This window comes from Aphelocoma coerulescens, chromosome 1A, assembly GCF_041296385.1.
Source record: "Aphelocoma coerulescens isolate FSJ_1873_10779 chromosome 1A, UR_Acoe_1.0, whole genome shotgun sequence".
In the NCBI taxonomy this organism is placed as follows: Eukaryota; Metazoa; Chordata; class Aves; order Passeriformes; family Corvidae; genus Aphelocoma; species Aphelocoma coerulescens.
In genome coordinates this window covers 60,001,245-60,016,399 of record NC_091014.1, presented here as the reverse complement: position 1 = coordinate 60,016,399, position 15,155 = coordinate 60,001,245, and the positions used below count along the sequence as shown (strand labels likewise).

At 42.4% G+C, this 15,155-nt stretch overlaps 1 protein-coding gene across 9 annotated transcripts in view; it reads left to right on the top strand.

Annotated features, from left to right (window-relative positions):
- TBXAS1 (thromboxane A synthase 1) overlaps positions 1–15,155 on the top strand; it is a 229,289-nt gene that overhangs the window by 155,025 nt on the left and 59,109 nt on the right. For all 9 annotated transcript variants that reach the window (XM_069003037.1, XM_069003042.1, XM_069003040.1 and 6 more), the window contains one exon: positions 7,488–7,802. In XM_069003037.1, the coding sequence (XP_068859138.1) occupies positions 7,488–7,802 (315 nt within the window). The remainder of the gene's footprint in view (positions 1–7,487; positions 7,803–15,155) is intronic.

Here is a 15,155-nt window from a genome sequence, read left to right as displayed (position 1 = left end):
GGTTATGCTGCTGTGCTGTGACCTGGGCTGAGGCTGCCAGCCCAGTGTGGCAGAGCTGCCAAGCAGCTGCCATAACCTGCAGGACACTTGTTTGCTATTAGACTGAATTTCATGGTGAAAAACTTAGTGCTTGTCTTAGATACCTGAGCCTGGTGCTGGAGGAAAACTCCCCAGAGTCAGAGACAATGGCCAGTTCATTAGGGGTGTAAATGGACCCTGCTGTAATCCCTTGATTTTACACTGAAGAGCCACTGGGAGGGTTTCCAGCTCTGTAGGCAAGCTGCATGTTTCTCTGTGGGCCCACACAGTTAATGAAACAACCAAATAGGACTGTATCTTCTTTCCCACCCATAACTGTAGTATCTCTTCATCCTACAGATCACTTTAGCCAAGTCAAGCCTTTGGCTAGGATCTTAAAACCAGTCTTCTCTTGGAAGAGTTGTAAACACCTGTATTAACATTATGTTAGCTACAAACAGCTCTTTGCTTTCTCCTCCTTCCCTAACAATTAATAAATAAAATAAATTCAAATTTATTTTCGTCCCTGGTTTGTGTGGGACCATCTGGAGAAGGAGGCTGCTGTCTTTCAAGATATGAGCCCTCTAGTGCCACTTGCAGCAGTATAAACGGAGGGGAGATAGGTCACTAACAAAATCTTGGATTTAAGAATTCCCTCCAGGTTTATTTTCAGGCTGAATTAGGCTTACCCATCTCTCTGTAAGCTACTAATGCTTTTACTTTAACTTTGCTTTTTGAAGGTCAGAAAGGTGCAAAATTTTTGAAGAAGAAACTATCAGTACCTGTGCACTCTTCTCTCCTGTGAATGGAGGCACTACTGTGTGAAAATAATTTTGTATTTTTCAGCAGTTTGATTTTTATGTTATCATCATGCTTTATTAAAGATATTTTGAATATATATATATATATATATGAAAACATGTACAGCTTGTGGAGTTGCAGACTTTATGGATGTAGCTGGTGAAATCTAATGATTTACAATATCTGTGGTAACTCACTGGAGGAGGGGAAACCTCTGCAGTGACGAAAAAGGTCCAGTGCTGGGGTGGAGTGCCTGGGGATGCTGTGGGAAGTCAGGGTTTGCTGGGTTTTTAAGAACAGGTTAGACAAACAGCTGTCAGTGCTGGTTTGGCTGATGCTGCCTTGTGGCAAGGGGATGAAGCGGATAACTTGCTGAGTTCCTTGCAGGGCTCCTTCCCCTCTATGATGATGCTTTTGCCTTAAACTCTTTGCGTGTGTGTAAATCTGTTTTCATCCTAGGTCTTAAAGGGTTTTCTGAGATCATCATTAGCTTCTCTTCACGGTGTTTTATAAGATTTGATGTCTGTTGTTCCGATTTTACAGATGGAGAAGCTGCACCAGATATAACTGTGCTTTACAGGCAAAAAAGGGAGTGCAGCCTAAAGCATATCTGTGGAAGGGCACTGCTTTAACCAGTAAATCAGATTGGCCACTATGCAGATTTAGTGGTAAACTTAGCCAATAAAACCCATATCATATTCTAATTTAGGGTTATTCTTGGTTTTATTTTTATCTTTTATTTTTTAGAACACTGGTCACATAGAGAAGATATGTTTTGTTGCCATGTTTAACATTTTCTATTGTCAGGTGCCTTCCTCTATTTGCTGACTTACCTACCCTTCCTGGGGGCAGCTTTCATTTTGCCTTTTGCAACACTATTGTAGGGACACTTTTCTTTCAAGTAGCAAGCAAAGGCATTGCTGTGGCTTCTGACATTGAATGCAATGTTATTGAATGCTCACAGGGTTCTCTTATAGATGTGAACTACGGTCAGCAGTTTGCATACAAGATTAGTGATGGTAAGATACGAAAATATCCAGTCCAAAGTTACACAAAATCATCTCAATCTGGGGTTTTATTATAAATATTAAAATCAGATCAGGCTGGCAAAAGGCTGCTCCACCTTCCAAGTCAGCACTCAGTGAGTTTTTCTTTTTTGCTTTAAATTTAGTAATTTTTTTAATGCGAGTTATATCACTTTGTAAGACCTGCCTGCCCTCAGACACTCAGCCCATTCACAATAAAATTATTGCAGTGTTTTCTTCTGCTGCTATTAGCAAATGCAAACAAAAGGGTTTTACCTGCCAGACTGAAACGTCTCCTGGCCACTCTTGAGCAATGGCCATACCCTGCAGTCCAACAGAGTCCAGGTCCTTCCAGAGCTGAGCATCACCTGTGAGAACACCTTGTCCTCAACCTTCAGACACACAAATTTGTGGGCCTCTCAGTTGATTTCAGCTTCCGTGTTCAAGCACAAGGCAAAAGGACATTCTCTCTGAAATGTTTTGGACTTAGATGTATTAGCAGAGAAACTGGGGTTTTTTTGTGATTTCACTGAGAAACCAAATCAAACCTGCAAGTGTTAGAGGTTGAATTTGATCCTTTCAAAGAAGTTTGGCAAAATGATAGTTTTAGTGGGGCTCCATTTTGTGCTTCCTTTTCAAAAGGATCTGGGTAGCTGCCACAGTGCTTTACTGATAACTTCATGGTGACACAGGTTTGTCTCACCTAAAATGAGGGTTGCCAAATCAAGCTTATAAAAAGCTTCCTGGATATACATTGATAGAGCAGTGTTTGTACAAGTTTGCTGAAATAATATGAGATGTGAGCTTTCTACCTGCTAGATAAGGATTCTGAAATCTATCTTTTTTGAGTTTCCATCAGATCATTTGAGAAAGACCAGGAGAGTCTGTACAGTTTATTGGGAATGGTATTATGTTAGCAGCATCACATTTGTAATACTTTCACACCACAGCAAGTGCTTTACAGACTACTGACCAATTATGTCATTTATTTTGATTCCTTGATTCATCATAAGGTAGATTTTTGTGTTTCTGGGTTCTTTTGAACTCAAAATGCAGATCTGAACTATCAGAGTGGTGCAAAATTTGAGCATAATTTGCAGAAAACATGACTGAAATCAAAGCATTAAGAACTAAAATTGTAACTGATATATATTTGGTAGTTTTCCTTAAGTAATTTTTTTATTTCAGCTTGCATAGAAGTCAAACAGCTTAATCTCTCTACCAAAAGCATGACCCAAGGGTCCCCATGATCCCCAAAGCATGGTGAATTTGCCAGAAGGTCAGCTGGCATGTCGGTCTTAGATATGAAAACACAACTCCCTGTTTAGGATGGAGAGAGCTGGAGACATCTCCCACCCCCCAGGACCCTGGCCTCCTGTGAGAAAAGTCACACTGAATCTCTCCTGTGAGCAGTACAGCTCTCATCTTCTGACAGCTGCAAAAGTTGCAAGCCGTGATTTGAGGAGGGGAGGTGGATTCTGGCGCCTGGCCTTCCCCAGCACCGCGCACGTCTATTCTTCCAGCACGGAGCACATCTCTTGTTACGCCTCTGTGCAGAGCGATTCCTCTGCATGGCCAGGTGATGTTTAAGGAGACTAATGAGAGGAATGATACGGCCCAGAACACCGGTGTCAGGAAATATATTGCAAGGTGTCTATCTTGGGGAAGCTGTAAGCGGGGCTTGTCTTATTATATATTTCAAAGGGGATGTCTGTGTCACCACCAAGTTAGGCATTCACCCTGTCCCACACTGCATTCAAATGATTTTTTTTTTTTTTTTTCAAATTGTAGCTTTCCATTCAATTATCATTGGCTTAATGACAGGGTCTGTGTTGTACAGGGGCAAATCAAGAGCCCATTGCATTAGCACGCCATTCTTTTGTGGCAGGAATTTGTTTCTGAGGCCATTGTAACATAACTATGCAAGTGTCAGAGGACAGGATGGAGGCTATTATGGGCTTCTGCTTTTTGTGAGGGAAATCAAACAAATGTCCCTGATGGAAAAAGGAAGCCAGCAGCTGGATGTGATGACCAAAGAATGTTTTTGTGCAGTGGCACTGTAAGTACTTGGTCTGTTGTCAAACTGAAAAAAATGCCTTTTAAAATTTTTTTTTCCTTCTGCTGTCAACCAAAGTGGAGAAACCCCCCCTCCCCCCGTGAATTTTCATGAGATGCCTTTTCCTTATTTCTAGCACTTAACAATCCAGTTCTATTTGGGTTTATGCTAGTATTTGCCTCTATTGCCATTGTTAGGTTTTGGAATCAGAGCGATTTTTCCATCTTGATGGTGCGGAAAAAAATATGTTTCATTATGACTTGTTATAACCCTGGAAATCTCTTCTCTCGCTTGGGTTGACGACGATTTTTTATGTAGCACTCTATACTGATGCCTAAAGTGAAGTAGAATGAAGCATAAGGGAGAGAAGCTTTGCTGAAATATCGCTCCTTCCACCGTGTAGAATTATCTCAGAAAAAAGCTTGCTTCTCCCTAATGTTATGCTTTTTTCCCCCCCTACTATTATTCAAGTAGTTTTTCCAAATGAATGTTGTTTTTGCAAGGTTTGTTTATGAGGCCATTTCTCTTAGCAACCCCTGCTCACCTGTGAGCAAATTACATGGCACAGATATCCAGTATCCGGTTGCTTCTGGATAGGATGACCTTAAAAACAGATTCTGCAACAAGACAAGCTTTTAAATTCCTAACCAAATATATTACGTGAGTAATAAAAAGAGCTCCTCAAAATGGCCACAGAGGCATTTCAGAGCACATTCCTGGGAATATCCACTTGTGCTAGTATTCATTAAGTTTGCTTTCAGCAAAAATTCTCATGAATGAAATTTTATTCACTAGTCATTATGATTATAACTTTGCTATCGCAGCAATAACCCGATGCTTTGTATAAGGCCAGGACCTGATTTTGTTTAAGGCTGGAAAAACATCTTACAGGGTCTCCAGAGAGTGTATTGTCTAAATATAAGACCAGGCTCATCTAACAGCTCATGACTGGGAACAGCAAACCCTCAGAGGGCAATGGGTTTGTTTACAAGAAAATTCACAGCTAGAGAAGGATGGATGCAGAACCATAGCAAATGTTACACCTTTCAAGCTACAGGATGCTCCAGTGTTACAATTCCACTGAATAGGAAGGTAATTATGCATTTTTATGTTGTAAAGGTAGTTTAGGTGATGGTGGCTAGTCTTGCAGATAAAGAGACTATCTCTACAGATGCAGTTCATTACTACATTGAGTTTATCCACACACTAATGAACGCACTGGAACTGGACTCTCTTGGTTGTTGATTTTTTTTTTTGGTTGGTTGGTTTGGTTTTTTGTTTTGGGGTTTGTTGTTGGTTGTGGGGTTGTTGTTGGTGGTGGGTTTTTTTATAATTTCACAAATGGCCTAATACAAATATATGTACCAGGGAAATTCCTGAAGCACAGGCTATGCCAAAGAGTTGGACTCTGAGTTGTGCAATACATGAACTCCCAGGGTGTGAATTCAGCCCTTCCTGGAAAAGTTAAATGGGATCTTTTAGCTATTCACAGCTGAAGTTTGCATGAAGTCTTGCTTCCTCCAATCTACAGGAACATAGTGGAGCAGAGGTATCCTATCATGCTGGTGGGAATTGTGCCTAAGTCTATGTTACAACGGGGATTACTGTAACATGCATATATCAAACCAGGAGTCCCGTGGGAAATATATATAGAGATTCTTGGTAGATGTTTCAGAGATGTTTATTTTTCCAGCCCCATGGCCGGGGCTCTGCCGAGGATCTCCCACAATCACGGGACCCGAGGGTCCTTGCCCACGCAGGGGAACACAAAACAACCAATGGGGAACGAGGCTGACCAGGGGCAGGGAAACCCCGTGTCTCCCTCAGGGCCCCTCTCCCAGGGCTACATGGCAGGGGGAGGAGACCCCGACAAGTCTAGGCACAAGGAAGTATTTTCAGAACTGCAGCTCATTTTCAGAGCACAATGTCTCTAATGTTTTTTGTGTGCCTTCACCTACTGTTGGAAAAGCACATCTCCCATGCCTTGGAGGAGATTCAGTCTGACTGGTGAATGTGTAGAGTCCTTCAGCCGGCAGTGACTGGCACTGGCTGCTATCTGGAGCACTGATTTTTGGGTGTACCAGGGTACAAGATGCTCATGGGTAGAAGGTACACAATGGAAAGGTTCTGTGGGGTGGAGGGAAGGAGCTGTTAAAGAGGCACTGAGCCAATCCCTTGTGTTATTCAAACCCCAAAATAGCCATTCCTCTCTGCCTGTAGATCGGTCAGAACAGTTTGTTGGCAGCAGAGCTACATACAGGACACTGAGTATTCTCTGGTTTTGTCTCACTGCTTTCTTTTCCCATGTCATATAAAAAATAAATAATCTGATTAAGCCGTTTGACATTTATAATTAATTAGTTCTTCCTTACTCTTATCTTGTTTGCCTGTCCTTTTCTCTGCCCATTCTTTTTTCTATTTTATCTCTCAATCATCAGATCCAAGAAATCATTCAAATGATTTATTTTTAACACATAAATGCAGCTTTACAGCATATTCTTTTCTTTTGAAGAAAGGCTTGGTCCCTTCTTTTGTCCATCCCACTGCACAAGTTGTCATGTTCTGGCACTGCAGTCACTTCTAAGTCCTTGAGCTATCATGTATTCTGTTGGTATTTGAGGAATTGAAAATCAATCACACAGCCTTATGGCTTAGGTTCAGCACAATTCTATTATGCCCACTCGCAAAAGTCAATTCAAACCTTTTGGGCTATATTTCAAAGCCTAATCAAGCTTGCTGTCCACACTGGTTTGGAGTCAGCTCACTCTTGGCCATAGGTCTGTTTATTAGAGCTTTTGTGTCAGAAACTAGTGTGAAAGAAAACAGTTCTCATAGCAATGGAATCATTTAGTGGGCATTTTGCAAAGGCAAACCACCCAAACAGGTTTAGTGGTAGGGGAATGCTTACTGTTTTAATATGCTTCTGCAAATATGTTTTTAAAAAATTAAATTATTAAAAAAAAAAGTTTTGAAACAAAGCTATCTTGGTAGGAGTGTTCATAACTGTACTTTCTCATAAAAAGATGTCCCAGTTTACTGAGATTAGATTTCAGTCCTGTCATGCTAAACTGGTACACAAAGTATTGTAGATGCAACCCTGAACTTAGATAATGACTTTCATGCCTTGGACCATATGAACAAATGAGGATGGTTCATCCAAGCAGATGGACCATCTCCTCCAAGCATGAGTTGTGCTGCCTCCATCTGGCAGGTGCACATGGGGCCTGCATGTACAGTGTCTGTGTCGGTCCCCCAATTTCCAGCAAGTGCCAAGAACTCACTCTAAGAATGAAAGAAGCTCTGGAATGAAAGAGCTGGCCGTTAGGAATCCTCTGTGAAGATATGTACCTGTTATGAATTAGGGGCGGATCAGTCTCATCTCACTGGGAAGAAAGCAATGACAGGCTCTTAGTTACAGCATTTCCAGCTGATTTATGGAAGTCTTCTCATTTGGTGAAAGGCTGGTGGCCGTTCTGTGGGAGCCAAGTGTATGCTGTAAATAGGAAGTAGCTCTCTGTTCTCATCCCTGTGGAAGGCATTGCTCTGTGACCCATTCCTCACATTCCTTGTCCTGCTGTGTTCTGCAGAGGCGCAGGGATTTTCTCCAGTGGATGCTTGACGCCTGTGATTCAGCCAACTCCCTGGCAGCCGGGTGCTCGGATGTGATCGGCCCATCTGCTGCTCCCAGACAGAATGAGGCGCCTCTGGTTGGCAGGGCCTCATCTGGAAAGGCTCAGAAGACGCTAACAGAGGATGAGATAGCAGGCCAAGCTTTCCTGTTCCTGATCGCTGGGTATGAGACCACCACAAGCACGCTGTCCTTTGCCACCTACTTGCTGGCCACCAACCCAGAGTGCCAGGAGAAGGTGCTTCGGGAGGTCGATGAGTTCTCTGCAAAACACGTGAGTATGATGTGCTGGCCTGGGGCTTCCTGCTGGGAGCAAGGTGATGTGACTGTATCAACACAAGAGATGGCCTAGAAACTTCATGTCATGGTGAATGCTTAGCCTTTAAGAAATATTTTCTGTTATTGAAATCAACCAGCTGTTGTCAGGCTCTAAAAATACATATTTCTATTTTTTCTCCTCTTGTACGAATGCTTTTACTGTTTTTTGTGGTCAATTTTATTTACTGATCTTCGTAGGAGCATAAATAGTGTTCTTACAAATTATAAACTTCAAATTTTTGCTTCAAATGTTCATAACTTTGTTTTCCTTTAGCAGCAGAATATATGTGTAAGCTTAAAAAAAAAAATCACTGTATCGAATTCTCTTATACTGTGTTCGAATTACTTCTCCTTCATTATCGGTATTTGCCAAGGGCATTTTTGTTTCTGGGACTGGAGTTATTTACTTGTTTCATTCATATATGGCAGGCCCAATTGTGTCCTCATGTCTGGCGAGTTCAGCTGACTTCCTTAAGGCCTGCCTAGACGTGGAGGTGCAGCCTGGCCTGGAGTATGGGCAGTTTACTGGGTACTGCTGGGGGCAGAGTTGCACACAGAACCTCCTGCTATGCAGCCCCAAGGAAAATATGCTTAATCTCCTCACCAGGTCCTGAAAGCTGACAGCCTAAGAAACCAAAGGGAAATTGCTGGGAGAGCTGTCCTATAGGATAGGTGTGTGATGTTGTTCGTATCTGTCTGTAGACAGGGATGTGAAATAGTAGTCTTTTCCATGCAAGTGAACAGAAATCTGAGTGCAATCAGTGATTAATTGTCTGGTTCCTGTAGTAGGGAACTGTAGGGAGTCCATGTGTATGGCCATGTCTACATTAACAAGTAGTGTGCTCCTGTAGGCACAGGTTCATCACCCAGCACAGCTGGTAGTGGGGACTGTTGGGTACACACTCTATGCACCTCAGGAGTTTATTCTGGGGTGGTTACAGTCTGGCTTTGTGAGTACCAAATTTCCCTTAGCTGTTGGTCTGGTCTAGTTCCAGTTAAAGGAGCCCTTGCTGTGCACTTGGAAACTGCAGTGTGAGCCAGTGCAAGAGGTTAAAATGTGGGTGTGCTTCTGATCCAAGCTAGAGAACTTAATGGACCCTGGCTTGTATATGGCCTGACTGAGCTGCCACTCACCATTGGTAATGTTTCAATAATAATCAAATTCAAGTGCTTAATTCTTGACTCTTTCAGCTCTCTATCAATATTTTTCTGATATTTTCAGCTTTTGCACTGTCTAGGAGAGGTTATGAAGCTAGGGACACTTGTGGCAGGGAAGTCAACGTAGAGAGTTGGCACTCAAATTAATTTCTGCACGTCACCCCTGTACAAAGTCTGTGTGGTGCCTCGAATCAAACTGGTGTCCTCATCCCAAATTGTGCTGTCCCATGTCATATATTGATTGGAAGCACCTTTCACATAACTTCCCTGTACTTTGTGAGTTGTCAAGTTTAGCTTTAGACGGTGCATATACATCTGCATGGCCAAGGAGAACAGAGAGAGAAGGATAACGATTTATCTGCAGTCCCTGATAACAGGAAATCCGTAGATCTGATCTGTGCAGCCCCATCCTTCAACAGATTTCCTTTTGTAAACAGTTCATGATTTGTCAGGGGAGTGGGAGGGGGCAATACACTGCTCAAGAAGCCCACCCCAGAATAAGGAAAAGGGTGCAGCAGTTCAGTCCCCTTAGTGACTGTAATTAACTACTTTTAGCCTAGAAAATGAGATCTATGTGAACGGTTTGCAAGTTACGGGAGCAGAAGCTATTTTGGAACTGGGTATATATAGATGCTGTGTTCAGTTGTCATGCAAGAGAGAGGGAGGGAGGGAGGGGATGCAGAAGCTACAGGCTCACAGTTAGTTATCAAGTCAGTTGCTAAGAAATTTGATTAGGTTATTGCTTGTACTCAGCACATCAGCTTTGCTCTTATCAAGGTGCTTTGCAATTTTCAGAAAGGAAGGGCTCTAGAAGGCCAAAACGGGGGAATGGTAGAGTCAGATTGTTTTGACATGTGGTGGAAGACTGTTTTGAATTGCAGATATGCAAGTATTAAACACAGTACCCTCTTCAGCCAAATGTATACTCAGGTAATTATAACTACAAAATGCCCTCCACCACGTCCCCCTTCCATCCTCCAACCACTTCAGTTGCCTGATGCAGCATGTTTTATTGCCCTAATCTGTGGTGTGGAGCTGCAGTCTGATTTTACAGCCGCTGCTGTGTATCATCCCAGAGATGATTGTACTTTGATGGTGAACAGAGTGATTTATATACTCATTTACCAAAGTTTATAAAGACATGTGAGAGCTATCTGGGAAAAGGTACTATAAATGACAGGCACAATTCCAGCTTTTTGGCACACCAGTCAGAAAGACAAAGCATGGCGACCTTGTGATAGCCAGTAATGGAGCAAGGTCCATCTGGGCATACAGCAGTATTTTGGTGGCTCTGGGTGTTGTATGTGAGGATACCCCTGCATTTGCTGTGATCTTCATTTGTCTGTCTTGCACAGCAGGTGCACTGGCAGGATGGGAGAGCATAAAGGGGATGGAGAAAGCTGAGACACTGTTGTGTTAGAGATCCCTGCGCAGGCGTGGTGCAGACTGCTGCAGTGTGGTGTGGAAATGCAAAGCTAGGTGCTGGAAGTGGTCTAGCCCCAGTGCTGGGAGTTGGGAACCCAGAATAGAGACAGGAGCATGTTGTCCTGCTCTGTTGTGTCCAGCTAAGTTTGTTTCAGAGCTGTCCTGGGAGATCTCATAGCTAATCTTCACCACAGAGCCTGAATACACTGTGGAGATGGCACTTCCAGGCAAGTGTCCTCAGAAAACAGTGTCTGAGTGAGCCATGGGTTGTCATTTTTTCTTTTTACCTCCAGGACCATCCTCATCTGCTTGCTAAAGGACTTTTTAGGTCTTTTCTTGACTGATAGCTAAGTGTCAAGGCTTCATGATGTCTCTTTCCCTCAAAGCGAGAAGACCCACCTGGCCCGTTTCAGAGCCTGGGAAGCAGGAGAAGCCTCTAGCCTCAGTTATTGTAGAGGGCCAGGCACACAGGTTATTGCCCCCTCACCTTTATCTGGGTCTTTAGGGTGTAGGGAAAGGGTGGGCAGAGCTTTTCATCTCCGGGGAAGCAGAGAGACAAAATACTCTGTGGTGACTACTTGTCCCCACACACTGCATCTTCCCATACTACTTTTGAATCCCTATGTCTGCTCCAACTGCACTGGAAAAGACAAACATAATTCTTCTAACACACAAATAAAAATTCAAATTTTAGAGACTTTGACCTGACCCTCTTCATAAATCCATTGGGAGTGTAGTATGTTCCCTGTGAAGGTCAGTCTGCTAAAAATAAGATGCACCTATTTGCTGCAAGCTTGTTGCTGGGTGTGCAGCTTGCTTTGATACCATGAAAGCAAAATAAACAAGATGAAAAGAGAGTTAAATATGAACTAGTGGGGGCAGGACGCCTACCTCTGTGTCTGTATAAAATAATATTACTTTCTGCAGAGGCCGCAGATCTGGGACAGCAGAGGGGGGTCACATCCTGAGATGGGTTAAACTGGTACATGTCTGGTATTGGTAGAGGTATGGTGATATGCATCAGGTGAGAAGCAAGCCTGGTATACACCAGTAAAGGAGGACATGGGGGGAAAAAAGGAAAGGTTGCTATTTCAAGACCAGATTATTTTTATAGCGTTTGTGGCTAACCATCCCTGAACTGTTAGAGGCTATACAGTTGTGAAAGAGATGTTTTTATCCACATTCACCAAGTGAGAAAGAATGCACCCATGGTCTTCACCTCTCTGTTTCAGTCAAAAATGATCCCTGTGTAGAGTTTTAACAAGCCCTTCACAAGACATATTTAGGAATGGGTTTTGCACTTGTGACTGATTATTTTATTGTAAAAGCAAGTTGACTTTTGTTTATTTGTGTGTGTGTGCTTAGCAAAATCATGGCAAGCCTGGAGCACACATTCATTCTGAGCAGATGGATGCTTGCTTCTGAGTGCTACTGTGTGCTCTGAGCTGCTCTGTGTGTTATGTTCTAAGCCACAGAGCTTAGGGCATGAAAAATTGCATCTTCTGTGCTGGGGATTCCCTTAATGGTGGGGCCTCTCTTTTTTACCTCTATTCCCATTTTAGCATTTAAATGTCTGTCTCTCTTCCCTCTCAAGCCTGAATCACTCACAATTATAAATTTTTGTTGTTGTTGTGCTACCGGACTGCGTAATTTTGGACAGGACGAGTAGTGGCACAAAACAGAGTGCAAAAACATAGGTGATCAAGCTAACTTCTCATAAGAAGTTGTTTGTTACCCTGAGGTGAAATGTGGTGAGTGGCTGTATGTATGTGCTCCTGATCTATTGCAAAGTAAACACCTCAGGTTAAACCAGTGAAACTAGGTCATTTTCTTGAGGGGGGAAAGCAAGCGTGCTAGGGACAGCTAAGGAGGCCAAAAGAGGTGTGAGAATGATCTGCTCTGTCTCCATGCAATAAAGAAATCCATACTTGAAGGTGCAGAGCATAGAAAAGCCTGGAGCAAGAGCTCCCTGAATTCTAATCTCACCTTCAGGAATAATTTACTGCATATTCTCAGTAACAGACAACCAAGCCTTGCATTAACAAATGAATGGACTTGGTGCTACAAGTTTTGGGATTTTTTAGGTCATATCTATACAAACCTATTGTTACTTAAAGCACCACAGAAAAAAGTTGCATTGAGGGGTTAGTGCTACATACAGAACTGGAGATGTGTTGCTGCACTGATACGTAAGGTTTCAGGTCTGGTGAAGGACAGAGTAGCAGCTCACAACTCCTTGCTGCTGATGCCTAGGAATACTTTCAGGAGCCCTGACAAAGGTGAAGGAGAGCACAGGAGTCAGGAGAAGTAAATAAAAGTGAATACATGAAAGAGCAGCTATTACCATAAAACATTCATTGGAGACTGCAGGATTAACTGTGTTTTCCATTCCATTTTAAAAAAGCTTTGTATTACTCTTATCACTGCTTGATATGACATTTAGAAACATCAGTGTGAGAGGAATGAAGAGCAGGATAAGACACAGCATGTCTCTACTCCATCCAATTTCGTATCCACACAAAGTACTAGTGTAACAATTCAGTGCTGGTGTGACATAGCAACATTTTCACCTCTGTCTAGAGACTGTAGAGAAACTTCAAAGTCCTGCCATACTCTCTCTCTCTCTATTTAAATGGAGACTTGGAGATTTTTCTTTATATTAAAGACATTTTCCTGATCCTATAAATACTTGGTTTTGTATAGCTTTAGGGCCTAAGGAATATTTTCAATATGTTTAATTGAAAATGTTGACCAGACTGTTCTATCTGTATTCTTTCTTGTCAAAAATATTGAATGATGCTACTCCAAAGTCATTGCAATCTGTAACTTTGTTTATGAAAATATACTGTTTAATTCCTTTTTAATTGCTGTGTGTAGTGAGTTGTGAATGGCCCAGGTTGAACTGGACTGATGCATAAACTATTTATAGCTGATGATTTTGGTGCTGTAATCCGTCACATATACTGGGTGTGGCAGTTGCTCATCTGGGGTAATTGTCATCGTTGACTTGAATGGAACTGCACTAAACTTTACACTGGCTTGTGATTCTGCTCTTCACACTGAAAAGCTCCTTCAATAATACCTCTGCAGTCTAATGGAGATGGCTTATTGAAAAGAGATTTTGCCATTTCAAAACTTTCCCTTCCCATAAAATTTCTCAAGCAGAGAGAGGTAGGACCATTTTTATGGTGTCTCTGTGCCTGATTGAGTACTTTAGATTTTTAAGCAGTCTATGCGGAGAGTCTCCTTGGTAGCACAGACGGTTTTCTCCGAGCATTAGTGAAAATGAGAGGTGAAAGTCAGAGAGATGTCACTGTCAGGGAATTACTACAACAATTTGCATGAGTTTGGTGCCTTTCATGCAGTATCTCAAGGCACTGTGCTCTCAGAAGCTTGCAACTACAGAGACTAAGCTTCACTAAGGAAATATTGCTGACAGTGAAGGCTTGCGTTTATCAAGGGAGACTGAATTGTAAATAGTGTGCAGAAGAAAGTCTACAGAAGAGAGTCACTGTTACACATGCATACACATACACACACAAAACATACAGAACCAGGAAGCACAAACAATATTGTGTGTTGTTGCTGTTTATTCTCTTGAAGGAAATGACACTCTTTGATTTCTCTATTTGTTTAAGAAGGTGTTGCAGAGCCTCGCATCATTTATGAATGTCAGCTGTCAGCAATCAGGTTTGTTTTAAACAAATAGGGAGATGCTTTTAAACATGTAGAGACTGAGGACTTAGGTTGTGTTTATGCAGTTCTTCATGCAGTTGCTCAGTGTCTGAAATCAGTTATTTTTCTTAGTCTCATGGTGCTTCTGTACATACTGGTCAAAGGTTGCTAAGTTAGGAGAAGACAATAAGCCTTTCTCTGAATTTCTCCTCTGCTGTAAGTATCTAGAATATACTGATTTGAAATGCAGGCTTTGGACTCAAGAGACCCAAAATCACTTCTTTTGGGCAGAGGTTATTTTGGCTTCTAACTTTCTTCTTCCTGACTTTCAGCCACTTAAGCACCTTTGAGACTCAGGGCTTTGGTCTCTTTACCATCTTGAGTCCCTGCTGTGTAAGGAGAGGTATTCTGAGAAAGTCTTGAGTCCAAGCCTGCCAAGTATGTGCCCACTTTGCCACAAACCTGTTCCTAGGCCCAAATGCTGAGGGGAAGCACTGAGGGGAAAGATCTTGGGCTCAGTTTTCTAACTGTGTGAGCCATAGCAGGTATCTCTTTGTACAGGTTGCTTTCCGTCCCGGGCACCCTCCCAGCACCAGCCAGAGAAGTTGTCCTAGAGGCCGGTCTGGAAGATCCCTGTTGCTTGTTCCTGCTTTCTGAAGCTGGGATTTTTAGGCAGCCCCAGTCACCCTTTGTCTGAAGCGTGAGCAGGCAGGGAGAACATGACCAGCCAGGAGCCACATGAGAGCAATTCTTCTTGCTTGCCATGTATTTGTAGTTCTTACACTGTATCCAGAGGTTCCTGCTCTCCAAAGGAAATAAAGACTTTAAAAAACAGATACTTTCTGGAGAGGCAGCTTATTTATGATATGCAAAGAGTTGAGTCAATCAATTGGTAAGTCAGGGTATCTTTTAGGAATGGTTTGGCTTTGCTACTTTGAAAAGTCTCCTGTTAGCTTATAGGAACAAATTCCACGTTTTAAACCCCAGTTGCATCTTGACATTGTAGTTCTTCCTTGACGTTTCCAAGAACCCTATAAAAACCACAATCTGA